At 37.6% G+C, this 18,236-nt stretch overlaps 2 protein-coding genes across 2 annotated transcripts; both read right to left on the bottom strand.

Moving 5' to 3' along the window:
- Positions 1-1,209: 1,209 nt before the first annotated feature.
- Positions 1,210-4,894, bottom strand: LOC144644584 (uncharacterized). The gene is made up of 3 exons (XM_078504108.1): positions 4,802-4,894; positions 4,054-4,414; positions 1,210-1,712 (listed from the first exon to the last, which is right to left on the bottom strand). Exons 1-3 carry the CDS (start codon positions 4,851-4,853, stop codon positions 1,607-1,609), a joined length of 519 nt encoding a protein of 172 aa, XP_078360234.1. The 5' UTR covers positions 4,854-4,894; the 3' UTR covers positions 1,210-1,606.
- Positions 4,895-14,462: 9,568 nt separating this feature from the next.
- Positions 14,463-17,187, bottom strand: LOC144642353 (uncharacterized). Its single transcript, XM_078501316.1, has 3 exons — positions 17,097-17,187; positions 15,893-16,130; positions 14,463-14,745 (listed from the first exon to the last, which is right to left on the bottom strand). Exons 1-3 carry the CDS (start codon positions 17,152-17,154, stop codon positions 14,463-14,465), a joined length of 579 nt encoding a protein of 192 aa, XP_078357442.1. The 5' UTR covers positions 17,155-17,187.
- Positions 17,188-18,236: the final 1,049 nt, after the last annotated feature.

The raw sequence follows: 18,236 nt of genomic DNA, 5'->3' as shown, positions 1-18,236 counted from the left end.
GTAACTAAATTTATGTCTATATATGATATTACTTTCGCCGTGTTTCGCAACATAACACTATAAGAAGCTTGCTCGACATGCCGATACCTTTGTGGGCTAGCTGCACAATACCCGGCCACTACGAAGCTATATCTAAAACAGTTGCTACGGGGTTACGTAGCTGCGTAGCCGTGCAGCCACGTAGCATGAATATACCTCTTTCTTCAATCCATGATCCACGTAGCCGCGTAGCAATGTAGCCGATGTTTCTTAGGTATTGTCTCGAAGTGGCAGGATATTCTGCAGTTATTCCGTTGTGAAGGTGATATATCAGTTTTATATCCTTTTCCAAAATTACATTTCAAATTCCCAGCACTGCACAGTACTATTTTTTAAACTTGTGTTGTGTTGTCATTCAACACCACAAGAGCATGAGGACGAGGATAATAACTCGAACTCCGTTTATTGCAACACCTCACGTTTTCTTTCAGAGTTCGAGTTACTGGAGTTCGACTGCATGCCCGTGACCAGCCCCCACCCTTTGTGGGATTGTTTTTGGAAAAAAAAAAATACAAACATTGGCATCAATGTATTAAATCTTACTTTACCCGTGCTAGATACTCATATTATGCAGCTATTTTGTAGGCTTGTCCGTCTCCCATGCTCACTGCTCAGGAGCTTGCTGCCGTCCGGCTGTTTGACATGTAGCATCAGGTAGTTCATACACAAAATAATTATTTTCAGAAGTGTGAAAATTGGTCGATTTTGCATTTGTTAATCAAAGATAGAGTTACCCTCACGTGGTCTGGCCAAAAACTATTTAAATTAATGTTAAAAAGTTAAGAAAACCATCTTTCATATCCGGGATTAACCCGCTTTCTTTCCGATTGGAGTCTGACGGTTCTGGAATCTACTATACTAAAAGCCGGACAACTGCTGTGAGCACTGATTTTTTAATGCCATAAAGACCTTCCCGGGCAACCAATTTCGGTCCAGGGAACGCAGGAAATGGGACTTTTTAGAGTCCAATTAAAAAAAAAAAATTCTGGGGGGAGCATGCCCCCGGACCCCCTAGAAGTTAGTGCCTCCAGCACTCATGCGTCTTCCCGCTCACGTCCTCTAGTTAAACATTTCAATATTGTTCTTAACAATGTTATTGAAAACCCTGACTCTGACTGCTCATACGAAAAAGTTCACTTCTAGCAAAACACAACGTATGTGTCGACGTGACAATCTGTTAAGTACCCTGGGTGTAACATAGTGAGTATTACCCCCCCCCCCCCATTTGAAAAATCATATCTCACCCCTGCAATGTGTGCACTTCAAATGGCTTTTTCGAAGTCCCTTCCCATATCCACACCTTTGATGCCAGCTTGGCGCGATGTGCCAGGAGAAGTAACAGCAGGTCTGTGTCTCGTGTGGAAATTGCTGCATTATCGACATGCTCGTAAAGACTGTATGAATTGCACACTTCATATCGGCATCGGTTGGCTTCGGTTAGATCTCAAAACGGCTACATCAAGACTATAGGATCCGAGCAAAGAGCATCCACTTCGTTAAAAAAAATTAAAAAGTTCACACTCCCTCAAAATTATTATTTCGGACCATTTTAAGTTTACACATTTTGCTAAAGATGGCCATTGGAAGATTTAAAAAGTAAATATATCACTCCAAAAAAGAGTATTAGGAACCCAAATATTCCGAGAAAGATCCAAAGCCAGAGGTTCTTATCCCTGAAAAAAAACAAAACAAAGCAAAACAGGATAAATCATGGGAAAAGCAATCAGTTAAATATTTTCTTAAACAAAAGAGATAAGTGACGGTGTTTGTATATGTATTAAAGGTGAGGACTCGTGCGCGTTAATTAATTGTTAGCCAATTTTTTTCAGTCGGGTTTTAGCGAATAAGAACCTTATGTTTCCAGCTAAGCCTAAGCAGATATAATGTTTGTTAACACAAATATAGGCTAATAAGGTTCTTAAGAGTTCGTATTTTCTGAACGATAAATTTATATTGTTGCTGATCAGTGGAACTTTAACTAATATTCCACCTCTATAACATTTGCATACCGTTTAGAGACCCGTCATTTTATATAGCCTGTGGGGAGCGGAGGGGATCACTTGATTTTTAGATGAACAGATGCGGGGTTCGGTTGCAACTGAGAGCCCAAAAGGGGGAGATCACTGAAAATTTTGGAAGGATTCAGATGCGGGACCACTTATATCTGCTTGGATAGTGCAAGTTTGAGAGCATACAAAATAAAGCAACCATTCTACTGGGAGATGTTGGCTTTTGCGGTCTCAATTTGTTCTAACACAACTTTATTTATTTAAAAAACGGAAGCTGTCATACTATGGAATGTGCACATCTCAATGTGTATTATATGTGTATTATATATATACGTATTATATCGTAAACTTTTTGTGTTAACACTTCTATATTTTTTCTTTTATAAGGTGCTTAGCTATGTTCATCTTTAAACACGACAGATGAATTCTAAATTGTGGACCAGAACTCCTGGTAACTGAAACACTGTGAAATAAACATAAAGGATTAATTGCCTCTCCAGGAATACCTTTTGAGCTTTATCATCCAATTCAATAACTTCATTTGCCTCTTGAGCCTCCTCATCCAATTCAACATTTTTATTTGCCTCATAAGCCCCATCAACCAATTCAGCAACTTCATTTGCCTCTTGAGCTTTATCATCCAATTCAACAACTTCATTTGCCTCTTGAGCCTCATCATTCAATTCAACAACTTTTTTTGCCTTATGAGCCTCATCATCCAATTTAAAAACTTCGTTTTCCTCATGAACCTCTATCATTTCCTTTGACTGAACCGAAAGTTTGTACCGTGATCTTTCTTTATATTGAGGATTCCAAACGGGGAAAGGAGAAAGGTTGATTTTAACGGGCCTCGAGGCTACACTAAACGACCTTGCATTCCGTGGGGAAAAATTCTTTCTGATGTCTCTAATGTGTTCAACAGGGGCAGAGCTGGAGAAAAAAACTAGCTGTGTAACTTTAGCGAATTCTAATAAGTAGTACATCTCTAAGCTACGTGAGATCCGGCAAATAACTTTGCCATATTATAGTCATCCTTATGCCTTGTGGCCTTCTACAGCATTCAAATGACTCCCATGGTGTGTCTGGTGTGTGTGTGTGCGTGAGGGGGAGGCGGAGGGGGGGGGGGGGAGGGGCTGAGTACGATGACTTTGAACGCTTATAACTTTTACAAGATTTATTTGATAGAATAGGTTGTTGGGTCGGCATTTTTGCGTTACCATGACAACAGCATTTTGACAGACGTGTTTTTCGAAATTTTGTAAGTTATGTGTTCCTATTAAAAATAATTAACTTTAATGCAATTGTTTTCACCTTTAAAGATATTCTGTGCACCGTTTTATTGATAACTTTTCCGTAATTTTGGGCGGTTTTCTGACGTTCTGTAAAAATTTTGAAATCCAAGATGGCGGATCCAAGATGACGGCTGTTTTGACATCATGACGTTATTGTCACGTGATGTGACTTCATCATTCCACGTGACGTATATAAAAAGATATATTGGACATACTATATATCCTCTAAGTTCCATTGTGATTGTTTGTGTTATTAGAACTAGCACTAGCATTAAGGCCTTTAAACATAATTATAGTAACTTTATTAAGGAAGGTTATGCCGACTTAGATAGCTTTCCCATGTCATAATTTTTAAATTTTTATACTGTCACACCCAAATTACTGTTTGTATTTTTATCTAGTTTTGATCTATTTTATCTTTTTTCACTTTTTATTGATAATATATTTGTAGTAGTATTAACTTTTATTCTAGGGGAGGGCCACAGGTTTTTCAGTTTTTAACTGTAATGTGTAACCCTCATTAAATAAAGTTGTTATTATTATTATTATTATTATTATTATTATTATTATTATTATTATTATTATTATTATTATTATGTTTAAATATTCTAGAAGTTACTGAGGGGGCGGAATCCGCTCCCTCCCCTCCCCCGGGTCGGAAAAGATTCAAAAAGCCCGTCTGACCGGTCTGAATAGCGTTAACAAAGCCTTACCTGCAACATTCACCGTTTCCTCCTTCACAACAGTCTTGATCATTCTCCCCATTGTTTGGGCCTGGGCAATAGTTTCGGATTTCAGCATAATCGTCGCTGCATGATGAACCTCCCGGTAGACAACAAGTAGGCTCACTATCCCATATACAACAGTGTGTTCGCTCATTCTCATCATCTGGGCCCGGGCAATAATTTCGCTTATCAGCACTGTCGCTGCATAATAAACCTCCCGGCAGACAACAAGCAGGCTGATTATTCAATAAACAACAATGCGTTCGTTCAAGAGGATCGGTCAGCCTTGGACATGTGTATGTATCGTTGAAAGGTCCGAGGCATCTTGTTATATTTAGGCCACGCACTACTGAAAGAATTAAGAGAATGGATGTACTGAAATTTGTTTTACGATCCTTTCTGTACCCAGTGATTTCGATTTTAGAGGAGTGTATTAAGCCTTGAGAAGAGCAAACACCGCAAGGGGAGAACAGAAGATATGAGGCTTAATTGGCTCATAAATCCACTGAAATTTTTTGAAATGCAAAACATGATAACTTGTCATTTATTGTAGGCAATACTGAAAATCTTACAGACTGATTCTGTGGAAGATATAAACGAATAACGATAAAACCATGAAATTATACTTCATGTACACACATTCATTACGTTCGTGAATCAAATGCAACTGAACAGCTTAAATAGTATTTGCTCGTTAAACTGATACACAAAGAAAAAAGTCAACGGTCAAGCTTACCTGTGGCAAAGGAAAAAACGAGAACAGAAATTTGGATGACGCGACTTTCCATTATAGTTTTTATGTAGTAGACGTAGTAGAAGTGATGAAAACTTGTAGACACCAGGGCATGTTATTGTCAGTAATATCACAGAAAGGAAGTGAAAATATATGCAAGTGACGCAACGGTTAAAACTGGGTAAAGTTGTACAAACGCATCCGAGCATGTTAGCTATTTTATACAATCCATCACAAGTCAGTGCAGTCGCAAAGCAGCTAGAAAACGGTAAAGGGATGAATTTGTAAGCGTACATTGCCTGTTTGTGGTTTTATTCGCCAGTTAAACTAAATTTACGGAATGTAAAGCGGAGTGTGTGTGCCGGGTACGTGACAGAAATAAAAAATACGTGCGTGGGATGTCACTGCGGCTACAATGGAATTGTCATCCGGTATGAAAGTTTATGTAACTGTCGTCTTGCTTAACGCAATTAATTGCCACATTCACACAAACAGGTAGCGTCCAAACAGCCAATTTTTTAAAAAATGTTTTGCTGAATACTGAAAAGTAGTAAAAGGTACAACTAACGGAAATCGATTGGCCCACCTTTAACTTTTACTGATTTTTGCCAAGGTTATGTTAATGTTTGTTTGATTTTGATAAGTCAGTATTTACTTATTGACTGTCCGTGAAAACTTCGCAAGTGAGTCAGTTCTTTCCTTTTGATATTAAGCCCAGTTTTCCTCCAAAATCTAAGTAAAACAGATTATAGCAAGGAGCTGGATGAAGTCGAGGAAGTAGTGAAGCAGGGTATTCTATCATTTTCATGATCCATGCTTTGTTTGAAGGACATGAGACAACGCACGGTCCGTTGAGTGCGTGACCCACTTTACAAACAGGAACTGACGACATAGAGTGACTTCATTGAGCTGGTTACATCCTCGTTCCCAGGGTATTTCTTGTTAATGGAAGACAATAGCTTGGGTTCAACTTAAACAAACTGGTGTTAACACTCTTTTGGAAATTCTAGCAACTGAAATCAATGCTCGAGCTGGAGAGCACTAACTTGACTCCTCTGCTTACAAGCGGTATTGTGTTACAAAGACTCAAGATATAGCTGAAAACGAAAGATTTTTGGAGCTTTTATTACGTTTATCACTTTTTTTTTGTCAAACACACTTTACTTAAAGGGGGCTGTGTTTTTCTCAAGTATGGACGTTAGTTTTTGTTATAGGTAGGCTCGATTTTTTTTTTGCTTCTTTATTTTTCTTCTTTATTTAACTTTATTTAACTTCTTGTTTTTGGTTGTATCCCGGCGACCTTCAGAAAAGAAAGAGCAACTGCTTAAAAGGGACTGAACCAACTTTTTGAGGGCCTTTGAAGCTCTTTGCCTCTTTCTTTCTCAGATTATTTAGTGAATAAAAAAGTGCTTTGTGGTAGTAAAATCACTTGTTTTAAACTAATCAAGCCATTAGTTGTATCCGGGGGGCTACTTTGTTACCCCAGGGGGAGGAGCAGCAGCAGCGTTCATCATTTGCCTTCTCTTTCTGTATTTGTTCAGCGGACACTTGGGAGAAAACCAGCACACAACAAGTATAATTACAGCAGCGAACACGAGAGCTCCGGTTATGATCCCAGCTACGAGCCCCACACTGAAAAAAAAAAAAAAAAAAACGAATTAGTAAAAGAAGTGAAGTTGAAGTTTGGTTAAGCATAGCGTTGTACTGCAATACTAACGGACAGTGTTATCGGTTAGTGACGTACAATCACTACACCCTGTCTTTGTCACGATCTCCATACATTTCTTAATCGGTAATTTAAGGTCATCACCCTGAAATAGAACTGAACATAGATTTTTAACCAAACTTCGCCTTCTGGTTTATTACTTAAAGGGAACTTAAATTTTTAAATAAAAAAGGGGGGTCAACATATTCGTTCAGGAGCAGGAAGACCTTGTATATTCCATATAATTCCTTTATAATTCCTCTGCGAGTACTGGCAAAGTACTCGTTTTTAGCGATAATTTATTTTTTCAAACATAGGAATTGATATGTTTTCATTTTACAGAAAGAATTTGATCGCTGCACCCAAAATATGAGAAAACATTCATAGGTCACCATACTCGTTTACGAGAAAGCGACAATTTCCTTCTCTCGCGGACTAAGCCGCATAGAAAGAAGCCGCCATTTTGTTTATGTGCGCGCTTTAATTACGTGTTAAATTCTGCGCAGTAAGGATGCGCATTGCAATACAGGGCAATGACCTTAAAAAAAGCGGACACCTGGGTTGGTCCCAACCGTATTTCGTCATTTTACTGTAGAACAGTCAACGGACACTTAGAAATGCTTTTGGTTGGGAGAACTGATTCAGAGTGGGCAATATTTTTTGGTCATGAAAGGAAATGCGTCTTGATGAGCTCTATTTGTAATATTTGTAAATACTCACAACACGGGGGAGTCCGCTATCAACGTGAAAACATCATGAGTCCATCATGCAGTGATGGCCCCGTGAAACATTCCTGTCAACGTTCGACACGCGGTAGATTGAAGGACCCTAAAAGAGCAGGCCATTTTCCTAGCTGGGGAAGGGGAGAAGGAGGAAGAGAGGTTCCTGGCTTCAGTGACAGTGTGCAAGTTTAAATTGCCATTTGGTATCTAAACAAATATACGATCGCTTGAAAAGGAAATGCCAGAGCAATTTAAATTGTAGCAGGCTTAAGGCCCTGACCCTTTCTTAGTCGGACAAGAAGGACAGAGATTCCTCATTCCGACGTTGTTTTTCATAGGCTAGCGTAGCAGAAATAAGACGTTTTTAACTAGGGCTTACCTGCAACACTTTGCCTGGTTATTAATCATACAGCACACTCGATCATTCTTCCCATCGTTGGGACCTGGGCAATAATTTCGAATAGGAGTACCGCTGTCCCTGCATGTGGAACCTCCCGGCAAACAACAAGCAGGCTGATTATTCCAAAAGCAACAACGTGTTCGCTCAGAAGGGTCAGACACCCTTGGGCACGTGTATGACTTGTAAGGACCTCGAGAGGGGCATTGTGTAATGCCACGCACTTCTGATCAAGGAAAAATAACATAAAAATCAGTGGAACTATACGAGAAGTGCAAATTAGAAGAAGTAGTTTTACTCCAATTACGTCAACAGATAAGGATGCTAAAATCCTTTTATTAATTCTTTAAGGAGTATTTGCCTGTTGTAATATTATTGTAATATTATTTGTAATAATTAAAAAAAAAAAAAAAAAACAAAAAAAAAAAAAAAAGAAAAAAAAAAAAAATATAAATATATATATGTTCACTTGTTGTATTTTATTTTAATAAAGTTTTTGTTTCACATGGCAGTCGCTTCACAACAATCCTCGCGAGAGACTTCAAGCTACTTTAAGAGATTGAAAGTGATTATGTAAACGTTCGCCTGCGGCGTAAACACTCAATTTTTCTAAACTTGATCTCGTTTATGTGTCAGGCTAGATAAATACTAAAGCTATTTTATATTTATTAAAGGTGCTACGGACAAACGAATTGAGGCGAGAAGCAGTTCTGTTCAGGGTTTACCTTTAACATGTAAATATTCCAACTATTAAATAAAAAATTAATAATAATAACAACAATAATAAAAGGTTTTATAGCTCTAGAAAAATCTACAAGAAGACTATTGCTCTATCTTACACCCCAGCTAGGTAAATTTCTAAACCTGGTTTGAGCTCTCGATCTATTTTGCTACTAATCTCACTCCCAGCCAAGAACTTTAATTTTGTCTTTTTCTGATCGTGAAACATACATTTTGAGCAACGAGAAGAGTGAGAATCTGCAGGGAAAGAACTCAAAATGTCGCCAGCGATAAAGGTAACGTTCAAATTTGAAGAAATTAAATTTGGTAAATTACAGCTACGCGAAGACTGATGTCAACCTCTCAGAAGTACAACCGGCGAACCCAGAGCTGTGAAAAACCAGGCATTTCTCTTTTAATAGACTAAACGGACTAGGACGTTTCCGCACGTATAGCGATATAACAGCGAAATTCTAGCCGTACGTGCAGACATTTATAAATCGATTCTTAAAATAATCAAATGAAATGGGACAAAAATATGTTTTTGTCCATTAAAGAATACAAGAAGAAAGAGTCAACATTCAAGCTTACCTGCAGCAAAGAAAACCAAAATAACAAACATTTGGAAAAAGTGCCGACGCTCCATCTTAGCTCATCTTAGATGTAGTCGGCGTAAATACGATACAAAACGCATCAGTGCATGTTTATATTTATTTCCAGTTGTCAGTAGTATTAGGGAGAGGAAGTGAAAGTAAGTATTAATCCAATATAATTATTGTTAATGGTAAAGTGTTTATAAGTAATGTCACAAACAAAGCGCCAATACATACGGACTTTCACGGCAACGTAAAACTACTTGCAGATCTCTTCAAGGGCTCGCTTCGCTTATTTCTTTTTTTATAAAAGAAACACCGAAATCGAAAACAGTAACTAACGTTGGTTAATGGTTAATTAAAAATATCGTAAGTCTTGAAAAGAATAAGGCTTGTTCAACTCACGAAAACAAATCAAAATCGTCAGCGCTATTTATGTTTCTCGCTTTCGCCACGAATGTGTTATATTGTCTCGTGATCGACTCCTAAAAACGGTCCGTTGTGTTCGCGATTCACATCATGTTCACAAGCAAATCATAGCTGCTGAGTCACAGTGGCAGAGTAAATATATCTTATTAGACATTTTATTGTGTAGTATTACTGTATATTTTAAGAGTCTTGTAGCATTTTGGCAAGCCCGAAGGGCGAGTCAAAATGTACAGCGATACTGCACACTAAAATGTCTAATAAGAGATTTTTTATCCTTCTGTTATTTTGCTATAGGCTAAAAAGGTTTGTCGACAAATGATGATAGAATCTTCGTATCTTGGGGTGTATAGTTCAGGAATATAAGGCGGATTTGGTGTTTGACAAAGCCATTGTTTGATGTTTAGTCAATACGGTTCCCGTGGTAGTTGAACATTGTGGTATGTATCAACAACAATGGGTGCCAGAAGAGGTCTGTAATGGTCCTGGTTATCCAGTTTGACTTTCTTTTATTTTGTCTTGCATACTGTCAACCCATTGCTTAAACAAATCTTCAAAGACACGCCCTTTACATCGATATATTTTTATTTGACTTACCTTATTCATACTAATTTTCTCGAGTACTAATTTTTGCGATTTTCGCGATTTTGAAATAATCGCGAAATTTAATACGCGCGAAAAAAGCATTGCTCGAAATTTAAACACGCGAAACTTAATACCCCATTTTATATTAAAACAGTAATTTTAGGATCTGCAACTAACTATCCTTGAAAATGTCGTTCCGTCTTGTTTTTTTACTAGCACCCTTCCTCTGATTACTGTTTCCATAAGTTTGTAAATCGGCGAAGACCTCTTTAAGTACAGTCACCTAGGTTTAGTTTGCAAACTCCTTGTAGTAACGTTGAGCGAGACCTTTTTGTATTTCCAGAAGTTCCTAAGTCTTTTTCTGATCCAGAAAACACGGACAAAATCGCGAAATTCAATACACTTTTGCTCTTATTTTTCTTGCAATCGCGAAAATTAATACTCGCGAAGTTCGGCGCCCGAAATTTCGCGAAATTAAGTACACGCGAAAATTAGTAAGAATAAGGTAGGTAAAATAATGAATAGGTGCTGTGTAGTACTTTGTGTTTAAGTACGATATATTTTTTTCTTTTTCAAAGTGCTAAATTGTTGTCTAGTTTTGCGAAACGTTTATGGAATGACACCTTCATCAGTCGCAAAGTTCAAAATAAAACCGTTGAGTAATCAAACGTTATTATCCACGCGCGTCAGATCCCATATAAAGGTTGCGCGCGCGAAAGAAATATATTAAATAGACATTGCAGTGTTAGTGTGGGAATCCAAAGACAAATATCTTTTACAAAAATTGAATTCTGAAGAAATAAAATCCTAAAGTTAAGATATATTGAAGGATTGTATTCCCCAAATTTGACGGATGTAGCTGTGCTAGAAAGCATCGAGTTCCGTTTTAAATTTTTCATAATTTGTCTTTATCTCTGCAGATTTACGTTCCGGTTCGGTGAGTTGACGCGGTTCGCAGGAACTGAAAATTATAGACAAATATATGGAAAACTAACAAATAATGTAACTGAACCCTTTCTAGCCCAGCTTCATCTTTTAAATTTGGTAAATAAAGTCTTTTGCTAGTATCTTAACTTTACAATTTATAACTTGTCCAGAAATCAATTTTTGAAAAAAAAAAAATATTTCCCATAATAACCTAACCGCGTTGCCTACCCTTCAAGATGGCGTCGAAAACCGTGACATGCTCTATGTGAATCCATCAGCCGTGAGGGGGCCCTTGGGAATTTTATACTGAGGGAATGGAACCGAACGCGCAAAAAGTTTAGACATCGCCTAAGGATGCTCTCGTAAAAGCCAAACTATAGAAGGCTAAAACACGCGTTTGGGAATCGCGCAGGCCTGTCAACCGAACACACCGTAGATCTTGTTGGCCAATATTGCATTAGGCGTTTCCACTGAAAAAAAAAATGTTTAAAATTTTCGAAAACTTGGCATTTTGGAGGCTACTGATTTTTAAGAGTAAGATATTATATTTTATGGTGGCTGAAAAGTAATATTGCAAAAAGTGAAATGGAATGCAAATTTGATTACAAGTTTTATATTTTATTGTTAACAACAACAGTAACACAAAATATGATAAATAAAAATAAAGTAGTCGCGTGCATATGCTTATGGAACTATCGAATTTTTTAATGGTCGTATAAGGCCAGCGTCTTTGTAGCAAACCACAATATCAACAGTTTTGCCATGATCCCGCACTAACAAACTATGAAACGAAGAAAAATTAAAATCAATTGTGATTGTCTTTAATTTAGCTAGTTTAGAATACTTGTGAATCTGGATATGCTTTGCTTTTGTCGTGACCGTTCAATAGAAGTGCAATACAACAACAGAATTAGCCAACTGTGAAGTCTAAACAGTGACCGCGTTAGTCCTGTCCCTGATCTCTCCCTACCCCACCCTAGGACTGAACTCTGGGACTGGACTATGGCCGTGTCCGCGTTATAGAGGCAAAGTTTACAAGGATAGTAATATTTAAAAAATATCGAGATATATCTAAAACCAAGTAATATGGCCTAGTTATTACTAGTCTCCTGTAGCTATGTGGCAAAGAGCCCAACTCGTGTGCGAAAGTCTCTGGTTCGACTCTTTTCAAGAGACCTCTTATGTCACTCACTGATCATGAAAAACATCTTTATGTTGATTGGTTCCAGACAAAGATTGAGTATCCTTGCAGATGCACTTGAGCTCTCAATTAATAATGTTCCGATAAATCGCGTCCCCTCAGTCAAATCGCTCGGTGTGTTTATCGACGAAAACCTAACTTGGCAAACCCATATTGATAAATTGTCTAAAAAGATTGCATCTGGGATTGGTGCCATAAAACGAGTTAGGCCTTTTGTTCCACCAGCTACACTGCTATAAATATATATACAGTGCTCCAATTCAACCTCATCTTAACTACTGCAATCTTGCCTGGAGTAATTGCGGTAAAACTTTGTCGGACAGGCTACAAAAGCTTCAGAACCGCGCCGCTCGCGTGTTAACTTCCTCTAGTTATGATACTAATGCCAAAGATCTAATACGACAACTGGGTTGGAAAGATTTGTGTACCCAGCGTCAAATTCAGAAAGCCTTAATGGTATATAAATCTTTAAATGGCTTAGTTCCTGAAAACCTATCGTCTAAATTTCTAAAGCGTAATGGAATGCACTATTCTCTAAGGGATTCCGAAAACAAACTGGTTGTACCTCATCCACGCACTAACTATATGAAAAATAGATTTAGTTACAGTGGTGCAACTCTCTGGAACAGCCTACCCTGCAATCTCAGGATGATAAAATCCAAAGCAAAGTTACACACGGCATTCATGGAAAACAAAATTAGTTTAATATTTAAATTAGGATTTACTACTTCAATTTTTATTAATTAGTATTTAGCGTGGACTGTTGATTATAGTTTATTTGTATTAATTTTATTATAACTTTAAATACTAGTATTACCTGATGATTTTTTACCGTGTATAAAGAAATATTAAATAAATAAATAAATAAAATAAATAAAGAACAGAATAAATCATAGGAATTATGACTTATGCTAACGAACTGACTATCTTTTGGCCAATTTTATCTTTGCGGAGTAGTACTTATAATTGGAATAATAGAAACAAACTGCAGAAATAATTGGTGATCGTTAATTTGGACAGTATTTGGAACCCATAAATGTGTATATATCGACAACCATGCCGCGAAAAATAATAATAAAAAAAACTTTCTCGCTGCAACATTTAGTTCTCCGCGGTACGGTTATCGATATCTGGCATGTATACACATGTACGTATACATTGCATATTTTAACCATTTTGCATAACATCTTTTAAGGTGTTAATCAATATGGTGTGTGTTAAAACACTCAACCTGCTGCGTGGCCAAGCGCGGGAATTTGAATAATTATATCCACATGCATCAAGAGAAAATATGCAAGGAACAAGATATACAAAATGTTCCTTCTCAGAAGGTGAACAGCAGCCAAAACTTCGATGTTATTTTCCGATGCTTGCAATAGTTTTCTTCTCTCGATTTTGACAGCAATATAAAGCACAAACATTATTCTTGCTGCTGACCACGTTAAAAAAAATCAGTACGAGCATTTTGGAAATATCCCGTTAAAGGTCAATAAGGCGCTTTGATATTGTTTCGGGGTGTCTGAGCGCAGTTCTTTAAAATCGAATATTTCGTTATCCTTGCCGTTCACAGAGCTCCTTTTAATTTATTTTTTAACAGGAGCTAGTTATTGCTTTAATATGTTGAAAGATGTCGATTCTCAATTGTGGGAAACCACAAAACCTTGCGCAAAATTGAATTCTTGATTTACTTAGAAAAGCTCATACAGTTTTTTTAATGCGTCTACAGGTAGTAAATTTAATATACTTTGACATAGTAAAAATGGATACAAAGCTAGTACATGAAAACTTTTAACTTGAGAAAGGGCCAACGGACAACGCCAAGATCCGGATCATGGTGGATCTGATAAGCAAATGGTATAAACACGAACAAATAATAAAAAAAAAACAGAAAGGCTGACCGTACGGTAAAGGGATTGAATATTTCGTCGCCTGACTTCATCAGGAAATGAACAAAGCTAGTGTCTAACTACAATTCGAGAAAATTTTGTTTGAAAACAAAATAATACGATAATCATTGCTATGGTAACCCTTTCTTGCCAAGAAACCAGTAGAAAATTAAACTATGGTCATATGTTATCATTATGGCGTAGTTTGACAAAAACCGAGCGAAATTAAAATTTTTAATTTCGCCATTCAGAGGCGAAAAGAGCTACATCGAGCCTGCTAAATAGTCAAGACCGAATTCTCCAGACCAAAACTGCACATCTCTTCAACTATTAAACAGTGACAATATTGATATCAGATAATTTTTAACAACTGAATTTTTTTCGACCTTGAAGAGACAGGGCAACTGGTTAAAGGGAAGACTAACTTAAGCCAGCCTTTGATACCGTTTGGAACTTGAGTGTTTTTTTAACCGTAACACCACTCGTGAATCCAATTAAAACGTCAGTTGTATCCGGGATGGTACTGCGGTACCTTATAAGGGTACGGTGGTACCTCAGAAGGGTACGGTGGTACCCCAGAGGGAGCAGCAGCAACAACAGCAGCAGGAGCGTTCATAATTTGTTGTCTCCTTCTGTATCTGACCATCATCATTCGTCTTCTATCTTTGTATTTCTTTAACGGGCACGCGGAACAACAGCAGCATAGAACAGGTGTAACACAACAGGTGACTACCACGAAAACGATAACTCCGACAAGTATGAGCACAAAGGTGGTGGAACTTCCCCTGAGAACAAAAACAGAATAAATAAAAGAATAAATTGTAATGTTTGGTTAAGTATAGCGTTTTACACTTATGCAAACTAAAGGTCTTGAGAACAGCAGACACGTAAAGGCGTGATCTAAAATATGAAAGCAATCTATTGAACACAAGGAGCGACAACGTTCAAAATTCTGAACGTTTTCAAACACCTTTGAACAGAATACTGAACGTTGTCGCTCCTTATGTTCAATAGATTGCTTTCATTTTTTAGATCACGCCTCTACCAGCTTTTAACTTAAGATAAAGGAGGCTATCCATATTCAAAAGGAACTACCTTGACTCAATCAGCAATTACACCATGTAAATCTAAAATTATCCTTCTAGTTCACATATTTTCACGTTCTGTTGTTACTACTCGTCTTAATTAGCATTTTTTATCTACCTATTATTCAACTCTCTGTGCTTTGTAAACCATTCAACTGAAGATGACAGATGCTCTGTCGAAACATGTCTTTAAAACTTAAAAAAATGTCGTTTTTCTTAAAAGGGGACACCTCTAACGCGGACACCTGGAGTTGGAACTGTTTTGGTTAACTCAACGTCTTTATTGACGGCTTCACATGAATACAACAATCTTCGTTTTTACAGCTTTCGATCTGTGCATGTTTTACAACTTGGAACACAGAGAACACGATGTAAGTCACGTGACGCTCGCTACAGGGTACCCACGGGGGTACGATTACAAGTCAAGTTAGGAATCTCTGGTTTCTTACACAGCCAATCCCTGTGGGTGTAGCGGGCTGTAACCTTACTTCGTCATTTTAATGTAAAACTGGCCAAAGTATGTTGATTTTGAAAGGAAAAACGTCTCAAAGAACATTTTATGTAAATACGCACATCACGAAGGTCAATCAACAAATGCAGTGGAACCTAACATGTAGGCCACATTCCTGGCTTCAGTAGTAGTATGCAAGTTAATTTGCCAGATTATATTGTTTCCAATAAAAAACGTTCAATCGCTATAAAAGGAAATGCCGATCCCCATTCTCTTTAATGGTATGTATCAGGCTCAAGACTTAATTCTTAGGCGAACACGTCTCTAAGACAAACAGACGTTGTTCTTAATTAGCGAATAGCGTAGCAGAAATGTGACATTTGTACTGGACCTTACTTGCAACACTTTGCCTCGTTATTAATTATACAGCAGAGTCCATCACCCTCCTCATCGTTAGGGCCTGGGCAATAATTTCGCTTATTAGCAGCGTCACTGCATGTCGAACCTCCCGGCAGACAACATGTAGGACCGTTCCAAAAGCAACAGCGTGTTCGTTCAGAAGGGTCAGACAGCCTTGGACACGTGTATGATTTGTAAGGACCTTGAGCGGGACATCGTGTTATGCCACGCGAGGCTGACGAAGGAAAAATAAAATAATAATAAAAATTCAGTGGAACTACGAGATGTGCAAATTAGGAGAAGTAGTTTTACTATTACGTCAACAGATACGGATAATAAAATCCTTTTGTTAATTCTTTTAGGAAGGAATTTGACTGTTGTAATATTGTTGTAATTTTTCTTTTAATAAATGTTTTATTTCCCTTGGCAGTCGCTTCATCAAAAACCTCGCGAGAAACTTTGAGAGAGTGAAAGTGATTACGCAAGCGTTCACCTGCGGTGTAAACACTCAATTTTTCTAAACTTGATCTCGTTTTTGTGCCAAGCTAGATAAATACTAACGCTGTTTTATATTTACTAAAGGTGCTACGGACAAACGAATTCAGGCGAGAAGCACTTCTGTTCATGGTTTACCGGCTTCAACACGTAAATTTTTCCAACTATTAAATAATTAATTATAATAATAATAATAATAATAATAATAATAATAATATTAGCTCTAGAAAAATCTACAAGAAGACTATTGTTCTATCTTACACCCGTGGCTTTCCAAACCTCGATCTATTTTGCTAACCTCACTCCCAGCCAAGACCTTTTTGTACTTTTCTGATCATCCAACACACATATTGAACATGGAGATGAGCGAGAACTACATGGAGAGAACTCAGAATGTCGCCAGCGATAAAGTTAAATGCATGGAACGTTCAAATTTGATAAAAATTAAATTTGGTAAATTACAGCCATGCAACCCGTCTCGGAAGTACAACCGTCGAACCAAGCTGTGTAAAACCAAGCATTTCTCTTTTAATAGACTAAACTGACATTCCGCACGTATAGCGATATAACAGCAAAATTCTAGCACAGTTCTAGCCGTACGTGCGGACATTGAAATAGATTCTTAAAATAATCAAATGAAATGAGACAAAAGTATGCCTTTGCCTATTTAAGAATACAAGAAGCAAGAGTCAATATTCAAGCCTACCTGCAGCAAAGAAAACCAAAATAACAAACATTTGGAAAAAGTGACGACGCTCCATCATAGACGTAGTCGTCGGGATAAATATGATGCAAAACGCATCAGGACATGTTTATATTTATATATTGCCAGGGGTCAGTAGTATAAGGGAAAGGAAGCGAAAGTATCAGTCCAATATAGTTAATGGTAAAGTGCTTATAAGTAATGTCACAAACAAAGCGTTAATACATAGGGTCATAGGCACTGTCATGGCAACGTAAAACTACTTGCAGATCTCTCCAAGGGATCGCTTCGCTTCATTTTTCTTTAATTAAGAAAGAGGGTCTATTATACTCTTGCGGTCTGGCGGATTAAGCCTATTTTGAGCGTTGGTCTGCGGTCACATTCTTTATTATCTGGCTGTCAAGAAATTTATGGCAGTCTCAGTCTTTAGAAGAAAATAAAAGCAACTTGCGGACTAGGAAAAACAAACAATGGCGGTCTGTGGACTTAACGACCCCCTATAATAGAACCTCAAGAAACACCAAAATCGAAAACAGTGACTGACGTTTCTAAAGGGCTGATTAAAAATATCGTGTCTTAAAAAGAGTAAGGCTTATTCAACTCACGAAAACAAATTAAAATCGTCAGCGCCATGCATGCTTATCGCTTTCGCGGTGAATGTGCCATTGTCTTGTGATTGACTCCTGAAAACGGTCCATTGTGCGCGTGAACCACAATCACAAACAGGAAAGCTGCTGAGTCACAGTGGCAAGTAAACCAGCGCGAGTTTAGTCTGAATGACAGATCCCAATCTCTTTGCAGAACAGTGTCACGTGACTTTGCTCGGTCATAAAATATGTGATGCATGGAACGAGTTGGATACAAGAAAGAAAAAGATGGGAAAAGAGCGTGATGAAAATTGTAAAAAAAGTGAAAAATTTACATAAATTTGTATGGATAAAAAACTACTGACGTTCTGGATGGGGTGCAGGAATCTTACTTTTCAGTTAAATGTTCACTATTTTGTCAGCTATCAGTTAAAATTCAGTCCATTTCACAGTCATCAGTAATTTTGCAGACCTCAAGACTTAGCTATCAGTTAAAAAACGCGCCATTTCTCAGCTGACAGCTAAAATTTTGACCACTCAAGAAAATTAAGGCATG

This window comes from Oculina patagonica, chromosome 2 (assembly GCF_052425735.1).
Source record: "Oculina patagonica isolate OP01 chromosome 2, crgOcupat, whole genome shotgun sequence".
Taxonomy (NCBI): Eukaryota; Metazoa; Cnidaria; class Anthozoa; order Scleractinia; family Oculinidae; genus Oculina; species Oculina patagonica.
Note: the sequence above shows the minus strand (reverse complement) of the source record. Positions and strands in the feature narration are given on the sequence as shown.